General features: G+C 38.8%; 1 protein-coding gene across 3 annotated transcripts in view; it reads right to left on the bottom strand.

Annotated features, from left to right (window-relative positions):
• Positions 1-529: 529 nt before the first annotated feature.
• Positions 530-22,381, bottom strand: part of rassf5 (Ras association domain family member 5) — a 65,123-nt gene continuing 43,271 nt past the window's right edge. For all 3 annotated transcript variants that reach the window (XM_017713032.2, XM_037532344.1, XM_037532345.1), the window contains 4 exons: positions 4,977-5,087; positions 4,185-4,467; positions 3,858-3,973; positions 530-3,672 (listed from right to left, as the gene is read on the bottom strand). In XM_017713032.2, coding sequence (XP_017568521.1) covers positions 3,520-3,672; positions 3,858-3,973; positions 4,185-4,467; positions 4,977-5,087 — 663 coding nt within the window. In that variant the 3' untranslated portion in view covers positions 530-3,519. The remainder of the gene's footprint in view (positions 3,673-3,857; positions 3,974-4,184; positions 4,468-4,976; positions 5,088-22,381) is intronic.

The raw sequence follows: 22,381 nt of genomic DNA, 5'->3' as shown, positions 1-22,381 counted from the left end.
TTATAGCCCACAGATATTGCTGCTGTCTGGAAAAAAAACCCCTTGTACCTCCAAAATGATATTTTTACAGGAAAAGCAAAAAACCTACATCACTCTTAATGCAAGCCAAAGGAACTAGATTCACCAAGTCATTTTGGGCTGTTTTTTTTTGTCCATTCTTCATTAAATTTATTCCTTTTGACCTACCTACCTATTTAATGTAATAAGTAATAGGTTGAGGTTGCTTTTAGAGGCATTAAATGTTTCAGACATCTGGTTCCCATCACCACTTTTGTGAACAATTGTGACTTGGTAAGTTTAAGACTGGTGCATTTCCAATTAAAGCACTCCGAGTCATTTCAAGGATTACACAGACATTAAAAAAAATCTGTACAATTTCCCTTCATACATTACTTATTAATTGTATATTTAGTACTGTGTTGATGCATATTGATTAAAACATTTTGGTATCTTCAGTAAAACATAAACCCAGTATGACTTCTCTGTTTGCTAGACATGGATGGTTAAACATCAAAAAGACTGAGGCAGATCAAAGGATTACCTTTTTTATTTATCATTCTTCAGTATCTTTACAGCTTTAGAGATGCTATACATATTTAAATCTTCAAAACAAAAGATTGCCAGACAGCATTGATTTGTCCACAACCCCAAATGTACACACACAGAGAAAACCAAGTCTTAAAATAAGTTAAACACAACATACACACAGTCACTCTCTCTCTTACACGTTTATCCTCAGAGTCCCACAGGGACCTGAGAGTTCTGCCACGTTTAAAAGCACCAGGTTCCTGCCTCCATGCTTCTTGTAATCTAGTCTCTTGATATGTGGGGCTACTGGGGTAGACATACACAGCATATGCATACACATTCAGGTCAGGCTACACACAGACAGAAGGCACTGCCAGCAGGAACATGGCCATAAAAGAGCAGCGGCCCGAACACGCGCAACGAGACCTCTTTCGTTCTTCTCGTGGCTGGGTGTTACACCTCCCGTCCACAAGGAGGCACTCCCACACAATAGCAGAAGTGGTAGGGCAGCACAGGGTCGAAGAGTGATGCAGGTTAATGGAGGGGTCAGGGGAAAAAGGGACCCCCCCCCAAAATGACTTTCCTGGCCATCATTTCGTGTCAAGCTTATGCAGTAAAAGCCAGTGTTAAATGAACTCTTACAGTGTAGATTTGAGGCTGGTTAAAGGAATACTGTAATTTTTTTTTCCAACCTTGTCTTTACCCGTCACGTAGGATATGTTTCAGTGGTACTTAGAAAAGAACAGAAAACCAGTTGACTCAAAGCAGACTCATAACAGAAGACCATGGACAGCCACTTCAGCTGCTTTTATGAAGTTGTGTGTTCTTTTAATTAAAAGGAATCAAATTGAGATCATTGTCTGTGGTTATCGAGAATATACTACAAAAGCAGCAGACAGGGAGTAGGTTGAAAAACACAGGAGTATTCCTTTAATTCAACCCAGGCGATTGTACTGTATATCAAAAACCTCGGCCTTGCCCAAAGCCTCGTCTCAACATTTGACGTGATGATATTCCCACTAGACCCTCAGCCTGTTTGGATTGTCCCTGGCTTCTGATGAGCCTAATGTGCTTCTGCAGTGGGTGAAAGAAGGATAAATCACAGACTGGGGGTGTCATGGGTGTCATTATCAGGTTATACAGTATATTATACTGTTAGCCCACCTCCTTTCTGTGCTTTCTGTACGATCACAGACATGGTGATGAAACTACAGTGTCGCAGACAGAATGAAATCACACATCCTCTGCTGCACATACTCAGTGCTTAAGTAGCATACACACATTAAAGCAACACGCATACAGTTTTTCCAGACAGAAAAAGGGGAAAGCACAAAGCATCCCATGCCCTCATCACAGAATAGTCAGGATTACTATATACTGGCTGACCACTTGGTGGCCTATGTTGGTGTGCAAAATCATAGAAGTCTACAATCTACAATACACACGATTCAAATCATCAGACATATCCCCTATTTACTCAGCAAAGCAAGATTAAAAAAATACTAGGGGTGTATGTCCTGATTAACTTTGGTGTAATATCCACTATGGTGTTTCTCAGCTTATGAAAGACAGTCCACAGCCTCTGTCTGCCCAAGCAAGCTTGTATTTCACAGTTCTCCCACAGCTGGAGCTCTGATCTAGGATCAGATGACGTGCAGAACACTTACGTTCTGTATTTCTATATAATTGAGTTACTGTGTGTCCTGCTTTAATGTCATCTGCAAAATAGAGTGCTCCACCCTCAGACCTCTCGAAAACATTTTCTCTGTTAGTAAATTACTTTTTATTATTAGCATTATGATTTCATTATACAACGAACGAGTGGCGGGTCAGTGTAGAAGCTGGGTGCTTCCATGCGCTTTCATACCACACCAGAACAGACAAAACATTCCCTTTCTTTGACTAATCTCTGACACTAAATGCTCTTTTGTAACAGTCTATATGAATGCTAATAGCCGTTTCACATTTCTGTGGGGTTCAAAAAAACGTCTGCGTCAGGACATGCTTATAATACATTAGGCTGGAAAAAGCATCCCAGATCTTTTCAAATGTACACATGCATGTATGGATGATATACAGGGGTCGGCGCTGACACTCATCTATCTAACCTTTAATGAGAGTTTAACACGTAGCCTACGGTTGTTTACTAAAAGCCACGTCATAATTTTGCTAAAGAAAAGTATCTATTGATTTTGGATGGTGTATGATTGTAACAGAGGAAGTTGTTGCCAAATGGCATATTGATTTTGCATGGAGGATGAGAAGTCAGCTGAGATACAGTACATTATTCTCAATGTGATTAGTTAAGAGGTTCCCAGGAATATAGATTATGCAGTCAAATGCAAGTGAATGAATGAAGAGAGAGTATTGATTTTTTTTGTTTTTGTTTTTTACAATTAGTTTAATCAGCATGTGACCTATGGGTTCGACCTTGATTTACCTCAAGCCTTTATGTCAGATTTTCTCACTTAAACTAGGCTCTTCATATCCTAAAAGAGATGAGCACCCACCTCTTTTCTACTTCTCCTGGATAAAGATAGCGTGAGACGCTATAGCGCAGAGACCGAAAGCGAAAGTCATGCCTTAAGTAACACTTGCAGTAGCAGCAATAGCAGCAGCATTGTGAAAGAAACAGGAACAAACCCAAGCTGACTCAAAAACAAAGGAGGAAAAAAATCCCATTCAAACATCTAAACCAAGTCAGTCAGAAACGCACTCCGTTCACCAGTGAGCCTTTCGTCTCCTGAGAGACTTGTTTTGATTTCCCCTCGCTCTGTTTGTCCCATCCCTCACTTCTCCCACCACCTGAGTCCTCTCTGTAAGGTTCAGAGTTCATGATGGGAGTGTGCAGAGGCATGCTGAGGGCCTTTGGAGAGTCCTGAGTGGAGAGGTTTGTAAGTTTGTTGATGGGTTTCAAGAGTTCGTTGGTGGGACTCAAGGTCAGCCGTGCACCGGGCTCAGTAAACTGAGAGGCTCGGAAGGACCACAGCTTTAGCCGGGGTTGCTCTGGACCTCCCGCAGAGCCTCTAAGAGCTTCTTTTTGTAGGCTTCGTAGCGCATCTTTACCTGCTTCATCCGCTCACTCTCCTCCTTGTTCAGGATGGTAAGGAAGTTCTGCAGCTCGGGAACTGAGAACGCATGCCACTAAATGATAGAAAAATTCATTAAAGTAGCTGTAATAAATGCTTTGTACTTATCATTAGCATTAAGGGTATGTTACGTACGTACTTTGAACACTTCAAATGACTATAATTATACTAAAACAACCTTTCTGAATTATTAATCTTCGTCACTTTTGGGAGCGGAGCAGGCACTGCTAAATAACTTACCTCCACATCCCCAGTCTCATTTTCCTTTAGTACAAATGAAAGGCTCTCCAGATCAGGACCAGCCAGCAGGCGCAAACACAGGGGCTGTTCAGAACCTGCCAGCTTCTGGAAGAGATCTAACATAAGCAGGAAACATAAATTAGCGTTATATTGTATTTCAATAAATCCAGCTGCAACAGACATGCAATATATTAAATCACAGAGTGTCTTCAGTTTCATTCTCCATCATACTAACAATGCAACCACACCCTTACTCACTTAGTCAGACTTTCACACACCGTCACCCAGACTCCCTCTATACACACTAACACTAGTGAGGCTGCTTACCCTGGCCATCCCTGTGCGTCTGCTTGTACAGAGCAAACTTGTGTGGGTTGTCCTGCACCATAAACTTCTTGAGCAGACCCTGGATGACCTCGCTGACTGTGTTGATGCTGCTTACATGAATCTGCTTTACTGTGTCACTGGGCATGTAGAAGGATGTGCGTCTTTCTGGACCGTCTGCAGCTGGGCTGCAGCCTGGGCCCTTCCCATCTGGGGACAACACAGTGACTGGCCGCCGCAGCTTCAAATGAACCTTAATGAAGCCTGTGTAAGAGCCATCATCAGCCTGAGGTAGAACAGTGGGAAAGTGCATCAGTGAGCAATATTGATGTAAATATCTGACTTCACAACACTTTATTAAATGACTTTTCATTACAATATTTTTCAGTGCATCACATTATTTTGGCATGATTCAGTTTTAAATGTACACTCAATGCACAAATGTGACTGGAGGAAGTAGTTACACTGTAATAGAGTATGGTTGAGAAATACAAAGCACCAAGTAGTTTTTGGATGTTTGTGTTTGAAAAAAGCTTCAAAAAAACAAATTATGTAAAAAACACGAATTAAATAAATATTTGTTTCTTCCAAAATCTTTTTTGAAGCCTTGGAATATAGCAAGAACATCATTATAGGGGACAAAACAAAAATAATTATGAACTTTTGTTTTAAAGTCATGTTTTTCTAGGGCCTCAGTAGAACAGAACAGAATTAGATTTGATTCAGTTCTGATATTATATAAAAGGTATAGATTTGGATTCCAAAATGTTGGCAGGTAGAAAGTTCTGTACTCACTAATTTCATTCCATTTTCAGACACTTTGGAGTTGTACTCCTCTATCTTTGCCTTGATCTGTTCCTCTGAGAGAGACTTAGCATTGTCTTCCTCATCCTCTTTAGCAGCATTCTGAAAGAGAATAAACAAACAAGAGACTTTAACATCAGTTACGAGGCTTATAAACCTTTCCTCTAAATTATCTGAATGCCTCTTAATCCTCCATGAAAATTACATGCATGTCTCCCGTCCCTGTCCAGTGCTGGCCCAGACAAGGATGGGTTCACCTTAATGCAGGGGTCTCTGATATCAGCCCTGGAGGGCCAAAGTTGGGTGATTTTCATTCTGAAGCTCATATACTAAACCTGGTAACTAACTGCTGAGTTGAATGAGGTGTGGTGTTGAGCAGGGAAACCAATAAACTGTGCTGGCCTAAGGCTTTCCAGCACTGAAAGTGGACACCCTGGCTTAAGGTTTTTTTTATACATTTTTCCTAACTACCTCACTAAGTTGATAGGTGTCTAGGACTGCATTGAAGAAGAAGAAAAAGAAGAAGGGGAAAAAAAAAAAACACACACCACACCACACCCTGCAAACAGAACCAACTCAAAGTTGATTTCAGAGGTTAAGTCAGTAACAGGCAGAGCAACTTCTTTGTTTGCTTCAGTGGAGACCAGGTGAGGTTGCACACAGATGTGATCCCACATCAAGTGCATGCAAATAAAGAAAGGCTTCTTAAGCAGCACAACAGACTGTTTAATGGGTTGCGACCACAATCTTTATGCTTGTTAACCTCAACAGAGGTTAGAGTATGGATAGAGGTGAACCCTCAGAGCCTTCTAGGCCATCAGAGAAGGCCCAATGATATAAGAACTAAAATATATACATGTTTATAATATAATACATAGTTAATTTTTGTATTCAATGTATTCTTTTTATTTAGTCAGTCAAGCTCTCTCATTGGTTAAGCCTTCAGGAGCTGGACATCCTAATTATGTGGGTAAATAATCTGATGGGTAAGTGACAAACAAATCTAATCACATTCTTATTTACAATGAGTGGGACTAGTTTTGTGAGAAAAAAAAAAAATCACTTCAGGTTTTCTGGCCATCATTGATTGTATGAAGTATGAGTGGTAGTCTAACCAGGTTTCAATCAGTTGTGAGAAATGAAAAACATCAGCAGCAGCTCTTTACTGAAAGACTTGCTGTAAAAATGCAACATATAGCTGTTGTCAGAACAAAAGCTTGCATGTCCAAAATGGTAACTTTACAGGAGAAGGAAAAAACCTAATTTACTTTTAATGTAAGTCAATGGAACCAGACTCCCCCCCCCCCCGAAGTCATTTTGGGCCATTTCTCTTGGTCCATTCTTTACGAAATTTACAGACCATGTAAAGAACAACATGCATTTTCAAATTATGTCAAAAACTAAAAAATGACAAAAATGGCTATACAAGGTTTTCTTCCCACAACAGCGATATATATTATATTGTACATTAATATCTGTTGTAAGCCTCAACTACACATATGAAATGCCCATATTTGTCCATATTTTCTTGGCCTGAACTGAAGGCCTAGCTTTCATGGTTTGCCACTGACTATAGACAACATGAAAGATCAAACAACAACTTTGCTCTGACCCTCTGTAAAACAGAGAAACTTGATAGTCCTGTCTGTGGGAGTCTATTTTCAACCTGGAGGGCCCAGAGTTATCTAATTTCTGAGAATGCTCATTAACTCTAGAGATATTCATCTTGTCTGACTATACATTAGCCTAGATAATTATTTAAACATACTACATTTGTTTACAAAAAGTTCCATAAGGAATTACATTCATACTGAATCTAGAATTCAATTTTTTTCTTGATGTCAAAAATGCTAAAACTATGGTAAATACTTAAGAAATGCTTAAGAAATTCTTATGTATTTAAAAAACCAAGGCATAAGATCTAGGGGTCATTTGATATTATTTATGACTATATCTGATCAAACGTTATCTTATGTGTACACCCATATACCAAACTCATCCTCTGTTTTTGATCGTACTGTATAGGTTACTTGAGTATGGTTTCAGATCATACTTGTTTTTCCTATAACTTTTTATAAAGGTCAAATCTTTATACTGTATATTCATGATCAAGACAACCTCTAAGTTCCCACAGAGAACAGAAAAATGCTTCTCCAGAAGCTGCAGGAAAAAGGACTGATGGAGATTTGTGACAACAAAGTGCTTCATGGCCAAGATGGCCATTTATTTGTACTGCAATAAGAGGCTGGATCATTACATTTTCACAATCGACGACTGGAGCTTTCCCTGCTGGGCTGATTTAACATCAGTGCATGGTGTGAGAGCAATGCTGGATTCATGGATGAAAACCTGAAACAGTCTTTATGAAACACCTGTTATTATCTGCTGATGGCAGATCTACCTTGTCCAGTCCAATCTCATCCATAAAAGCATATTTTTACCATGTATGTTGATGGTCTCACAACAAAACTTTGTATCTCCTAAATGGTAACTTTATAAGAGAAGCAGAAAACCTTAGCTTTAGTATATGTTAATATAATGAGATCATTTATTCGTCCATTCATTATAGACAGTTCACACAACGTAATGGATGGAAATGAATGAAATGCATGAAAGTATATAATGTTATCCATTTGTATGACAATCTAAGTGTAACAAGGGTGTGTTTCTCTCGGCGTTTACGCTGCATAAGCTTTATTAGAGCAGTACTGGGGGTTTTATTAGTCTTAGCAACTATTAAAAGCAGATCAGTGGAACATAGAAGCAGCCAGGCTGCTGTATCACAGATGGATCAAGCAGAGCCACATAAGCTGCTTTTATTGATCTAAACCACGATGTGTGTGTGCGCACGCACATATGCAAATGACCGTGCTAACCACAACTCTCCCTTGAGATTGTCACAGACGTCTCTATTCACGCTGAGCCACAAGTGTGTATGCTCAGACAAAAAAGGTGCCCACAAGTGATGAAGACTGCACCCACAGTCCTTTGCTCCTGCCTAAAACAATGAGCATGTGGAAGTGACACTCTTCACTGAAAATCGATATGTGGTTAAACGTGAATGGACACAAATGGACATCTTTTCAGGATCCTTTATGTGTACTTAAGGTAGAGACGGAAGTAACAACCAGGTAATGGACTGTTAATAGTTAACCTTAAAAAAAAAAAAAAAAAAAAAAAAAAATCAACCAGCATGATGTAAATATGGACAAAACTCATGCTTCAATAAGCTGCTACTTCAGTTTTTTTTATAGCTACATTTCATACTTTTGTCCAGCTTTATAGATGCACACAGTGCTAAGTATGTAGCATCTTTTACCTGTTAGCAACATTAGCCTAATAGCTCCAGAGGAAATCTATAAACTGACAAAACTTCATGCTATGATATGGCTGCTACTGCTGTTTTTAGCTACTGTGATGATGCGGTGTGAAACAAACTTTTTTTGAAAATAAAAATAAATGTAAAAACTTTACTTTTTAGATTTACATTCAAGCAGTAAAGACAACAAAAACGGGTAAACCCTGAGACCTGACAGCTATGCACGTTTGTCCGTTTCTAAAGATTTGCACTGGAGCCAAGATGCTAACATAGCAGTGAACTAACGGAAGCTTATAGACACTTGTTTAGCACTGTGTAAACTCCCTGTGTCATACCAGAGACACTGCAATAACGGGAGTCAATTCATTGGTGAACAATGAATGAGTAAACTCATAATGCTCAACAGAGCAGCTGCATTTTGGAAAGTCCCACCCTTCAGTAAAAACATTCAAATGGCTGGTTGGTAAAAGTCTAAGAGGGAAAAGTCCTCCCTTGTTGTAAAGAGTGCATAGTAGCCAGAACAACCTGAAAAAAGACAAACACTACAGATTATTTGGAGCTTTCCATGAAAAGAGCTCTGTCCCATTACCTTTTTAAAAGCAATAAAGTTAAAGTTACTGTTTTTATTTCTGTAAAAAGTAAATCTGTTCATTCATTCACTTTGTTTAATAATGTATCAAAATCACCAAAGAAAAACAATTTAAAAGAGTTTCAAGGCCTAAAATGAAACTCTATTCATGGAAAGTGCCATTTATATTATTTTTGTCAGATTTCATCAGTGATTACAAATATGTTTTTGAAATGTTAAATGTGGCTTTCAGTTTCAGAATTATAGGTTAGGTCTTCATTCAAAGACAGGGAGGTGGTTTATATGACTGTTAATAACTGCTCAGTGGTGGTGCCAGGATGGCCACTGAGGGAACAGAACCTTCCTATAAGGTCTGCGATGATCCATCTCTAAAAAAAAAAAAAAAAAGAAAAAAAAAACTGGACAAAGCATGGGTTTCAACATGGCTGTACATTTTCATAAATAACAGTGTCAGAAACCACATGAGCAAGCCTCTATAAGATTTACTCCCCCCACCCCCATTTTCCAAAAAGAACATTACGTAACACTGCACCTCATCTCTTTTTAACATGTCAGGCGGTGGAACAAGAGGATGGAAAAATAGCAAGCTGTTTGGATAATTAATAATTCCACTTCCGGAATGGAGTGCTCATCTGAGGGGGTGTTCTAATGAGGGGGGGGGGGGGGTTGTAGCTTTGTAGCTGTCACTGAGCAAGCCTTAGCAACAAAGATTCTGACTAGGATATTTTTAGCTGCTGGCTACATTCTTCGTAATGCACGCAAAGTGTATTTCCTTTTTTTTCCTCGTAGGATGAGGAAAGGAAAAGAATAAGAATGAAAAAAAGCAGGATCATTTATTCATGGGGATCCTCAGGGCATTGGATGTGCTTCGTCTCATTTGAGTGGAGAGAAACCACACACACACACACACACACACACACACACACACACACACACACACACACACACACACACACACACAGCCTAAGTACACAGTCAGAGGGAATTCATTTCAACGATTAACAAAGTGCACAGCAGCTAATGTGCCGAGCAGCATGATGGAGTCATGGTTGAGGAGAGAGAGTGAGAGAGAAAGAAAAAGAGAGAGCAAGAGGGAGAGAAAGAGAAGAGGTAATGAAAATGTAAACCTCAGCTGCCTTCTTCGGAGTTTGAAACCATGTTCTGATGTGCAGACTTGAAACCATGGGGATATAATCAGGTCTGGCAAACAAATGGTTGATTAAATTTGGATGTGTACAGATGCTGGTGTCTAGCTGTCTCTTTAAACCTTTAGAAGATGAGATATTTCTTTTCTTTTTCTATTTAAATTAATATATAATTATAGATTTAATGACACAGTGAAGCCCTATTAAAGCTGGCTTAGTTTAACCTAAGGGAGGTGCTATAATTTGAGTGAGTCCTGATGAGATCTGTTACTTAAATCCATTCTTATGGATTGGATATAAAATTATCCCTTTTCACAGCAGCCATAAAATGCAATTTCTGCCCATTCTGGAGATCCCTCTGGTTTTGTGCTATGCATTCTTAAATGATGATGAAATAATATATATATAAGACTTTCATCTTCATAAGTGAGCAAACAGGTCAACATTTAAAATGTATTTATTGTGGCAGGCATTTTTTGATATGAAGAAAGCTCAGCTGTGCTGTTTGATTTATCTCAGTACAGCTGTCTTTGTTGAGAGGTGTGAATTTTTTTGACGGTAGGGTATTCTCACCCTTCGTTGCTCACATGCCGCTCAACACAGAGTCACAACATTTCACACTCAGTGAGCCAAAAGAGTCCTAGTTAATCTGATAATAGTGTTAATGGAAAAATATTTTATTTTATTCTAGTAATTCAAAATGCCTTCCATTCTGACAGCAGAAAAGAGCCTGCAGAAAGAGGTTAAGTAATAATACTGGAACAAATTAACTCCTAATTCATCAAACCAAGAGCTCTTTCAGTAGTATTAGCCCTGATTGAATCAAATTCAATATAATAAGGTAATAAATACCAGCACCTCAATTTTTTCCAATTCAGTCCAATCCTATACTCATACATTCTATTTTACCAGCTTGAGTCTAAACCTTTGACTTTTCCCTGTTTGTTTTCATGTTAAGAATCATCAAAAATGTGGATGAATCATCAATACTCAAAAACAAGAATGTACCTACAACCATTACTTTCACCCAATTCAAATCACAAATCTTCATTGAAATCTGTACTTTCAGTTGAAGTTCAATTAAATTTACAAGTGAGAAGTGAATTCATATCAAATTAACCTATTTTTTGTGATTTCCAAATAGTAAAATGCTACCAGACTGCAGACTGTCTGCTCTGTTGTGACAGACTTAGTACATGAAGACTGAAAATGTGGACCATTTTATTGCAGTATTAAACCTCGGCAAAAGCAGACTAAGGCAGAATATTCTTGGAGGGGGGAAAACAGGCCTAAATGTCATACTAACATATCTAAACAGCATGAAATTTTTTCCTTTTATTTGGCTGCAAAACCCAAAGCCTGTGCATCCTCCCATGAACCTTTTGCTGTCTGGCTCAGAGCAAAAGGCTACTGTGGCATGCTAGTCAGTGATCTGTGAAGAAACAGGCACTCAGATTTGACTCGCTGCTGTTATGCACTGCCACATGATTTGCATGAACTTACTTGCATGTTTCCAACATCATTACTTTTGAAAATAATGGTTCTTAGCTTGAACATAGGGTTCTAGGAAAAAACCTTCACCTGGTATAGAACCTTTACACTAAATATATTTGTATGATACTGAACTTGATTGATATATTAAACATTCAACAAAACTTGAAAAAAAAGTGACAAATATAAAGCAAAAAGCTTAAAAATGCTGAACTGTGTGAATGTGGCTAATGAGTAGCTTGATTGACAGCTCTCTGCCCAACACTCCTAGCCTGTTCTGCCTCTCATACAGAACTAAAACTGAAAGAACACTGTTTGTGTATGGATAAATGTATGGACAGGTGGTCTAGCTTGCTGGCTTTTGGTATGCCAGGTTATCTTTAGCATGCTAAATTTCTCTGACTGGAAAACTGTTTGTGAGGACGGGACAAGAAACATCAGCCTTTTGATTGGTAAGGACGTGCTTAGGGAGGTGTTACCCACTATTAGGACCTCCCATTTTACTTTGGGAAGGTATTCCAAAGACATGCTTTGCACGTGTATATTTTGGGCAAGGGGAAACGAGACAAACTTTATTAGAAAGAAATCTCAGATTTTCAAAAGTTCCCTGGTACTTTAAAATGTACCTAATACTTTGTAATTGCACAGTTCGATCAGTTCCTCGATGAATCATCCATTAAAAGGTTCTTTAGGAAACCAAAAGTGGATTTTCAATGGTATTGCTCCTACAAGCAATCATGGGCACCTTTATTTTTTAGAGTGTACACACCCTTCCAGGCTAAGACACATGCAACAATCTACACATGCAAATACTCTATTTCTAGACTCAGCAGCAGAAGATTAATTGAAACAGGGACATCCTCATTGTCATATATGAGCGAAAGACACAGAAGTTTCAGATTTCTGCAGCATCCTCTTCCTCCTTTCTCTTATTCACACATTCCAACAATTCTCTCAGGAATTCCTGCATTTGTGAGGCCCCCTCGCAGCTAAATATACTCACCTCCCACCCTTCCTCTAGCCTGCATGAACTGAAGAAAGTACAGCTGATTAGAACAATGGGGTGGATGAGGTACAGTGGTCCAGTGGCTTCTTAGGTGGCTTTGTTCAGTTGAAAGTACTGAGGGAATAAAAGCTGGGAAGCAAGCCAGGTAAAAAAAAACAAAACAAAAAAAAAAAAAAAAACTGAGTGAAGTTAAGTGAAGCATGGCACAGTGAATGTGCACCAACTCCCCCTTTTGGCACAGTTATATTCAGTAGAGCTTGAAATCATCCAAATCGACAGAACTATTCCTGGCAAGTGGACATTTTTTTCAAATATTTGTTGAGCTTGAATCTCACATGAGTTTTTGTCATCTGCATCCCACATTTAACAGATTTTGGCCTGTGTTTAAGCTCTTCATTAGTTTTTCACCTTAGATTGATCAATTTAAAGAATTTGTAATCTGGCGCACTGGAGATGCTTCAGTTGCTAAGATGAGGTCTACCATGGTCCTCAAAGCCAGAATGAAATGCAAACTTCATTCATCCTAAAAGCCTTTGCGATGTTGTTTAAAAGGCACTGATTGATCAATACATTCGTAATTTCTTATCTGATCGTGACCATTATCCTGTCATTAGGAATGTAGTGTTTTATTCAGGTTTGAATCCAGTTTGGATTTTCCTTTACCATATAGTTGTAGTAACTCCCTTAATATCCAGAAGGCGTTATACTTGAAATGCTTTGACCAGCTCTTGCTGATCAAATACTTATTCATAGTAATAACATGACAAGAAATTAGAATAAATAGATTACAGTTTATTATTTAATACATTTGCTATTTTTGTGCCATGTCATAACTTGTTAACTTCTTGTCAGTTTACATTTTGGTGTCTAGTTTATAACAACAAGAGCTACATGGTATGTTATCATTGAATAACAATCATTAATATGACAGATTCCAAACTCTTGAAAAGTACAGTCAGGTTGCAACATAATTGTGTCATTAGTCATGGGTTTAAAAAGTGGTGCTGAGAGTCAGGTCAGGTCAGAATATCAAGCCTAACTAATTTAATATTTACTGGTATTTTAGAGGAACTTTTTCTCTGAATATTTGAAACAAGCCCTTTGAAAATTGTGGAAGCCAGTTGTCTGAAAGGAATCATCACTGACAAAGTATTGGTACAAGGGAAATATGGTGCAAGAAAGAAAAAGCCATGATGCTGGAGGCAACAAGCTGTTAGTCCACAGTGATGACAGAATGTTTACTTGGCCACACGCACACACACGAGCACACACGCGCACACACACTTCAGGCAATCTCAGTTGTGTGATGTGTATGAAAGTGTGTGAATAGGGTTGGAGAAAACTTTTTTTTGGTGGAGGATTAAACAGTCTAGACCTGGAGTATAACACCACTTCAGTTTGTGTAGGTTTTACAAATGGTATGAAATAACTATTTGTGGATTCTCTTATGAAAACTATTGCCTAGACCTTTAAATTTGTCCCATTGACTTTGTGTTCTAGGGGTGTAATGATACTTGTAGTCTAAAACTGGGTTTGACATACATATATGTCATATACTATTCAGAGTGGTTTGGCTGGTCAAATTACGCTTGATGATTTTCTAAGTGAAAATAAATTAACACATTCTCTACAGAGAATACAATTCTGCACATTTTAATGCACAATTACAGTTTGTGGCCAACAACTAAATAAAAATTCAGCACTAAAACATGCAGAATAAAAATGTCATATTTATGTTTGTGCCCTATATTGGCTGTAATTATTTCACTTTTGAAACTATAAAAACATGTCATTCATTCTGGGATATTAAAACTTTTGCACACAACTGTACATACATTTCTATAATACAAACACCCGTTGCATTGTTATTTATGTGTGGTTCATATATAACATGAGCCCCTGTGCACTGTACTCTGATAGGATGCACCCTGATGCCTAGTTTGTTGTCAACTGTTAACAGTGGATTCCAGAAAAGATGATACAGGAGACCCTCTGAACTAACTGAAGCTGTATCTTTGCTACAGTTTTATATTTAGATTTTTGAATATGTACTGAAATTGTCACACCCTTACATTCAAATATCAGCTGCAACAAAGCATATTCTGAAAAACTGAACAGTGTGATGCAAGCACTTCAGTATATGTCTATGGCTGTGTTTACACAGCAGGTAAAAGTGGACCAAATCTGATTCTCACCAAATCCAAATTTTTTGTTTAGCTGTTCACACAATGTTTTAAATGTGATCTGTATGCGACATCAGTCTGAAAAGATCAGCTCCTAAACTGACCTGCATGCGCAAAAGAACAATGCTTCACGAGGCTCATCCAGAAGTAAACAGTCATGACGACTAGTGAACACTAGTCGCTCCTGGTTTCGTCTTCGCCAGCATCACAGGAGCGATGAAGTTCCAGTGGCTGACAGCTGGACTCATTGCCCACAGTGTGTTCAAGTTCGCCATAAAAAGGACCCGGTATTCAGCCACTTCTTTGGTTTGTGTCCTCGGATTGTTTAAACTGTTCTCTGGCGTTGCAGCCTCTGTCTCCTCTGGCCGCTTCGTTCGAAACCTCTTCAAACACAAAGCGGCTGCGATGAGTCTCCTCTACTTTTTTTGGTACAGAAACATCAGCCTAAATGTTTGAGTCTCAGCAGCGCGAAATGACAAATGTCGAATTGGCCTGGCGTAAAAGTCGCATGAATTCCAATCTGGCTGTTCAGACTGAATCGCATTGCCGCAGATCGGATACGGATTGGATTTCAGTACCACATATGAAAGCGTCTCAAATCAGAATTGAAAATGTCAAGATGTAATGTGTTGTTTTGCTGTTCACAGTACCACACCGATGACACGAGCGTCACATATGAGGAAAAAAAAAATCGGATTTGGGCCACTTTTACCTGCTGTGTAAACGTAGCCTATGTGTATGTGTCAGTCAGCGGATGGAAGTGAATGAGAACAGATTTATGATCAGGGACTGCCCTGTGCATGTATTAATAATAAACTAAGACTACAGACAGATGTGGTTGAATGACTGAGCTGTGCCACTTGCCTCATATAGCATCTCTCTTGCTTACAGTATCTTGTGTCACACTATGGAGCTGACCCACTTCTGACACACTCACACATGCACCAGGAGAAGTGAACCATCTAACAAAGAAAGCCTCATCACTGGAGTTCGAAAACACGGAGATGTAAAAGTCATGCTTAACTATCCATGTTTGGTTGCAAAGTTGCAACACACTGAGCTGTGTAAAATGTGTCAACACTGTACCTGCAATACTGCACAGGGCCATTTAATGCTGTAAGCAGTATAAGCCATCAGTTAGGGTCCCCAAGCCTCAAGTAGCTTTATTATTGTTATTATTATGTCAATCATGATTTGGGCAGGAAGTAGCTCATACGTATTTAAGTTAATTTAATAGTTATTGCATTAACAACTGAGATTTTATTTCCCTTTATAATGTAATATTACATGCAGTATTGCATACGTGATACGTGTTTTTCTTTGGACAGTGACAATACATTTAATAAAAACAACCCTTTGCCTTTATTACAGCTTCCTTTCTTGTCAGGGGACTTGCTTTCAGTTTTTAAAAGAAATCTCTAAAGTTCAGTCTTAGAAGTTGGTTGTATTTTTTGCTTCTCACAATCTAAACACTAAACGCACTCAGTCATATTGAGGTCTGGACTCTGGGGTGGTCAGTCCATTGTTCAAAGAACATGAGCAGCTTCTTCGTTTGACTTTTCTTTTTGTCCATTTCTCTTCTCAGTAAAAGCTTCGACAACACACATCCTTTCAGACCCACAGCTGCTTTGTGTTCTCACAGTGGAATCCATGACTGTGGATTCCTTCAGATCTGAAGCAACAGTGTAGTTTGTTTTTCTCTCATCTCTCAAAATTTAAAGAAGTGCAGTTTATTTGATGGTGATGGTACTGGTGGCCTACAACATCTGAAGTTAAAGGCTGTTTTAACTAGAAATGAATATGACTGAAGAGTCTCTAACTTTTACAGTGATATAGTTTATGATTATTGTGTTTACAACAGCAGTTAGTAAACTTTTGTCACTTAAGGGCCCCACAGAATCAGCTGTTCTGCAACACTTATCTTACACAGAAGAATTTACACAGAAGCGCAACGTGGCCTGTGTCACTTCCTGCACTCTGCAATCTTATCAACATCATTTCCCAGCATGTTCAAAGTAATGACCACTATCCTTCATGAGTTCATAACAGCCAAGTTCCTCTATCAGTTGAAGGTTGTGTCCTGCAGTCTCGCTTGTTTCTTTGATCTCTGCAGTGAGAGAGCGAAGACATCAAACATAATCTGGATTTGCTGTGCATGTGCAACTGCCTCCCCACAGCAGGTTAAAAGAACATTAAAGAAACAGCTAAAACCTGTTAAAGGATAACAGGGCCTGAGTAAATGGGCTGGTGGTGCTCAGCCACATTTTGTTACAAACAAAACACGCTCCGCCCACAAATGTGTTCATTCTGAACTCCAGTGAGGTTGGACCAGCTCCTCCATTTATAATAGGAAGAAACTGCAGTGCGTAACCAAATTTGTTTTTTTTTTAAGATGCTGAAACATAACCTAGAGAAATTTGGAAATGTTCACAGTGTTGGTGATAGTAACCAGACCCCGAAGCTTTTAATGCCTCTAAAGGTCACATCAAATAAAACTATTATGTGAAATGGATACGTATGCCTGTGACATTATTTTATGGTAGATTTATGAAAAGCTTTTGGCCTGAAATGTAAAATGTTTCACTGGTCATTTTGGATAGTTAATAAAATAAAACATATTTGCACTGTAGACATTGTAACCCCTATTTCCTATCTACTGTTGTAGAAAAAAGTTAGAGTTGGTAAGTATCTATACAATACATAATTTCACATAAAAACACCCTAAATTTGTTTACATTTCAATGATCAAATCATGCAGAAATTGCTATGCTACCAAGCTGGTATAGCTAAAAGTTGGAAATGACAGTGGTGTTTATTCATTTTGCTTGATCACAATTAAGGAAAAATGATATCTAATCTCTCGTAATAACATGACCAGTTACACACATCTAAAATATATCATTTGAAATTTTTAATGATTTGTGCCAACGTTCAATGACATTTGTGGGTGTAGCATTCTAGTGTGGAGTACTCATTCTACTGAACATTGAATTATTTCAGAATTAACTATGATCTGCTTCACTGTTGTCTTGGATTTCTGAATGACCACAGTGGCAAAGCAACTTCGAACTGTTGTGAGCAGAAGATACAGGATACCTTCATCTACCTGACCTATCCGGTTTCTGCTAATGAGATCTGTAGCCTAACTGTAGACATCTGAAAAAAAAAATATATATATAAAATGTATACAGACCAAAGCTTCACTAACCTGCATGAGGGCCCCTCAAGGACATTTAACAGCAGCTGTTACCCTATTGAAAAATGTCCTTCATTGTTTGAGGCCATAAACCAACTGGATGTTCCTCAAATCAAAAGCCAATGCTTGTTTCATTATAAAACAAACATAGATGTAAAAGTCACCATGGTGAGAGCTGAGGGCGTAACTAAAGTCTACAGTGCATAACAAAAGACACCTGCACCACGATCTGACCAAATATCAGGTTACTGTGCTATTTTGCATAAGCAGAGGGAGAAGTGTGTTATCGGAGGGGCATCTGTGTTGTCAGCACCTGTCAAGCAGGCTGTCTGTCATCCTGGCGCATGGCCTCTCAGGCTGATTAGGTAACACAATGACCTCCAGTGTCAGTCTCAGACTTTAGGAAAGCTACTCGAACCTTCTCCAGCCGACAGCTCGTGGTTCTCAGTCACAGCTGAACGCTGAGCAGTGCTCCTCTCTGTAAATTCTGATCAATGAGCACCTAAGTATGAGCAGGCTTTATAGCAGCTAGATTAACAGAAGTGGTCATCACTTTGGTGGACTGGGACATATATGCTCACTTTAGAAACACCTAACTGTAATCATTCATAATTTATCAGGCACCTTCTACATCATCAACAGGCCATTTCTAACGACATGAAAATTCTCAATACAATAGTGACACTGAGCACCAGTAACAATGCAACAATGTTGCATAAAAATGAGCGCAGATTTGAACACCTTTAATGATGTACAAACAAATTTGTCATCTGATTAATGAAATCTATGATGTTATCTACAGAGACATCATCCAACACAAGTGGTCATAATAACACAGCAAGAGTCAGAGATCAGTGTAGATATCTGAGAGTCAAATGGAAAAAAACTCTATTCTGTTACTGTGTCAGTAATTTATACAATTATTCTGACTTGAGTCAGAAACTTGAGTGTTACCTTTCAAATGAGACCAATATCATGACTGTAGCCCAAAGTATATGGGAACAGTGGATTTAATTTGGATATGCTGTGCAAGTTAATAGGTTAAAGTTAAGCATCGAGAGCACTGCTTTCCCTAGAGGCCAAATTTTACCAAAAATTTGGCAACTGGAAAGAATTAAATGTGAAGACGCTGGAATTAAGTCATTGTGCAGCGTGATTCTTTTCCTAAAATAATATACTTTATTGCCATAATATTGCAATTGCTGTTTTTTATACATTATTTTCTTGTATAAATGGATGAGTAACAAAACTGTTGGTGAAATCTGCATGCACTTATTTTACAATCAGATTTAACTGTAAGCAACTATGTATCAGCTTGTTCGCTTAACCATTCCCAAAGCTCTGCTCTAGGAAGGCTAGTATTCATGGTTACCATCCTATACCTGGTTTAGCTAAATCAATCCTTCATCATATTCTTAGCTTACTAATACACAGAACTGTATATATTGCTACATATGCATACACTGCCCAAACATCTTATCATAGAAAATGAACAGATGAAAATGATCTGAAAGATACTTCACATTCAAGTGCTATAGCACAATATTGGTACTGCTAATGCACTACACTGCTCTAGCTCTCAGCTACGTCAGGCATGATCCGTCACTAAAGTGAGGAACTGAGTTACTGGGTAGAGGCACCTCTATCTTGGAGCGGAAGCGGTGAAACCATGGCTCACTTCCTATTACAACTGTGGACCTGATATGCTCACGTATTTTGTGCTGTAATATGCAATGTCCTTACTGAAGTGGAAATCAGGATGGAATTGAACACAATAGAACTCTAATCTCATTAAGCATCTGTTGACTGACCAAATAATGGAGGTAGACCACCTTTAAGCTGAACCTATAAGGCTTTTGTAGCTAACATGTAATGGAAGCCTAAGCAATCAATCATGTATGTCTTTTCTGTTTCTGCACCGATATGAATGTATGAACGTGCCGCAGTGTAGAGATGATGGCACTCGTCCTGCCCCCTCCCACCCACACATACACACAGATTCTTGTTACTGGGTCAAGTGTGGAGTGGAAGAAGCTCTGTCTCTCTCTACAGCTGTAGATTTCACAGCCCTGCGCACACGCAAAGCCCAATCATCTGCATGCCTGCATAAACAAAGTAGATCCGTAGCAGCCTCAAAGCAAGGAGCTGTGCCACATACAAGACGTTACGCCACCACACACACTTGTCAGCATAGCCACATCGCAGCTATTCACGAAGACACATGCGTACACACCCCACACATACACCGTTCTGACAGAGCCTTTGAGGACGATGCTTGTAGGAGCTAATGGCGCTAATACTGCAGTATGTTTATTGATGTACTGCCAATGCACCAGAGCACCACTGCACAATCCACAGGGCAGGAAAAAGCGCGCTTTGGGCTACAGACTGCAATGGAGGCGGAGGGGGTTTTTATGAATCATTTCCAGAACTTAGCACACCAAAACAAGCAGCTACACAAGTGTTTGACAAGACGGAGAGGGACAAGCAGAGACAGACAAAGAGAAACACCTGCGAGCAGTGAGTCCAATAGGATCATTTGCATAAACTGCCATTAGAGAACAAAATGGAGTTTGGTGTTGGGGAGCCACTCTTTCCTGTGGCTTACTGGTCCTCTGGTTCCACAAGCGGGCTTTAGCCTAAGATTTGGCCAAAAATCTTATTCCAAACACCATCGGCCAAGGCAAGTTTGTCTCTAGTTTTGCACTGGAGCTACAGGCCTAATGTAGCTAACAAGTACCAGAAGCTTATATCGCCCATATGGAAAAACATTGACGTATATATTAATTTATTTAAAAAGGGAGATACATTTCAAATACGTTGTTTCATTTCAAAATATATTCCAAACACTGAAGTACATTAGGCAAAACAACTTTTTTTGGCCATTTTCATACATTTTGATATGTAGTAGATAAATACATTTTACATATTTATATTTCATATGGGCTCCCCAATTTGCATTGTGCAATCTGCACACCTACATCACACCTGCATGCCTTAAACTCCATCAACTTAAAGTAATCACAAATTGACTGACACTATGAAAGAAATGCATGATCAGAATCATCAATATTGGTACAGAACTGTGTTTTTAAAAAAAATTAGCGGCATTGGATGGGATGTTTAGATATTTAATATTTGCTGCTGTATTTATTTTAGCAGAACATTTAGATGACACTTGGCTGCTAAACTAAAATGTCTGCTTTTTATTAATTGTATTGGACTTGTAACCCTATAGATCTACATGCTTGATTTCTATAGGGCTACAAATGCAGTAAATGACAAAAATGCATTTTATTTCTACATTTTATAAACATTTAGGGATCAGCATCAGAATATATGCACATGAAAAATACTGGATATTAGCACTGGTCTAAACTGTTATGCTATTACCTATGAAAATGGAAAACAAGCATGTCACACAGCTAAAACAGTGCTAGCAGCCATCTTGACTACATTTGGAACAATGGGAAAATTGCATTTTTTTAAAAAAACAAAATCATTCTTTTAAATGGGAATGTAATGCACATTGCCTTTAACCTGTTACATATAACAATGGTTAGCCCATTCATTTCTACTGTAGAATCAACCTGTGAGCACAGCATAAAATTATCATAGACGTCTATACTCAGAGCCTGGAGTTAAGAGTCTGAAGAAACTAAATACTGCAGATGGCAGCACCATGCTAATTGTTCGTATAACTGTTTGTTCTCCACAATGGCTGATATTTGTACAGGAATCAGCTTAAAAGTCTAGAGTACAACAGGCATTGTACTTGGGAAGAAATTAGGCACCAACATTCAGTTTGTACAATGAACTTGCAAGCTCACATGGGTGATGCATATGAGGGGTTATATCTTCTTTTATAATTATAATTATAACAAGTACTGTTTGCAAACAATTCAAGCTGTGACACTGATACCATGTTTCAAATAGCAAATATTCTGCAGACCTAAGCTAATAAGCACAGACATAATATGGCAGCAACATTAAAAGCATAACACAAAGCTTCCTTTCAGGCACACACCACTAAGGCAGCAGGTGGAAAAGATGAGGCATATGAAAATACCTTCAACTGCTGTAAGAGGAAATGACATTCAAAAAAGGGCATACCAGTATCCATGATCTAGTATCATCTACCTGTGACTACATGTTGCTATTTATGATACAGGAAAACTGGAGATGAACCCAGAGCAACAAAACTGGTGCATATAAACAGTGCATATAGTAACGACAACACTATCCTGGCACCAAATCTATGTAGGACCCCCACATCCTGGCCACTTAGAGCTGCCCGAAAACCACATCTGGGTAACCCAAAATAATTTAAATGATCCGTATTCTGGCCATTAAAACAACAGATCTATTTGCCTGCTAGATACAAAGCCAAGCACATACAACAGTGCCACAAAAGCCATGTAGACAAACCATGTCCTCTCAGCAACCCAAAGCTGTGGCCGTCAGGTG

Source organism: Pygocentrus nattereri, chromosome 21 (assembly GCF_015220715.1).
Source record: "Pygocentrus nattereri isolate fPygNat1 chromosome 21, fPygNat1.pri, whole genome shotgun sequence".
Taxonomy (NCBI): domain Eukaryota; kingdom Metazoa; phylum Chordata; class Actinopteri; order Characiformes; family Serrasalmidae; genus Pygocentrus; species Pygocentrus nattereri.
Note: the sequence above shows the minus strand (reverse complement) of the source record. Positions and strands in the feature narration are given on the sequence as shown.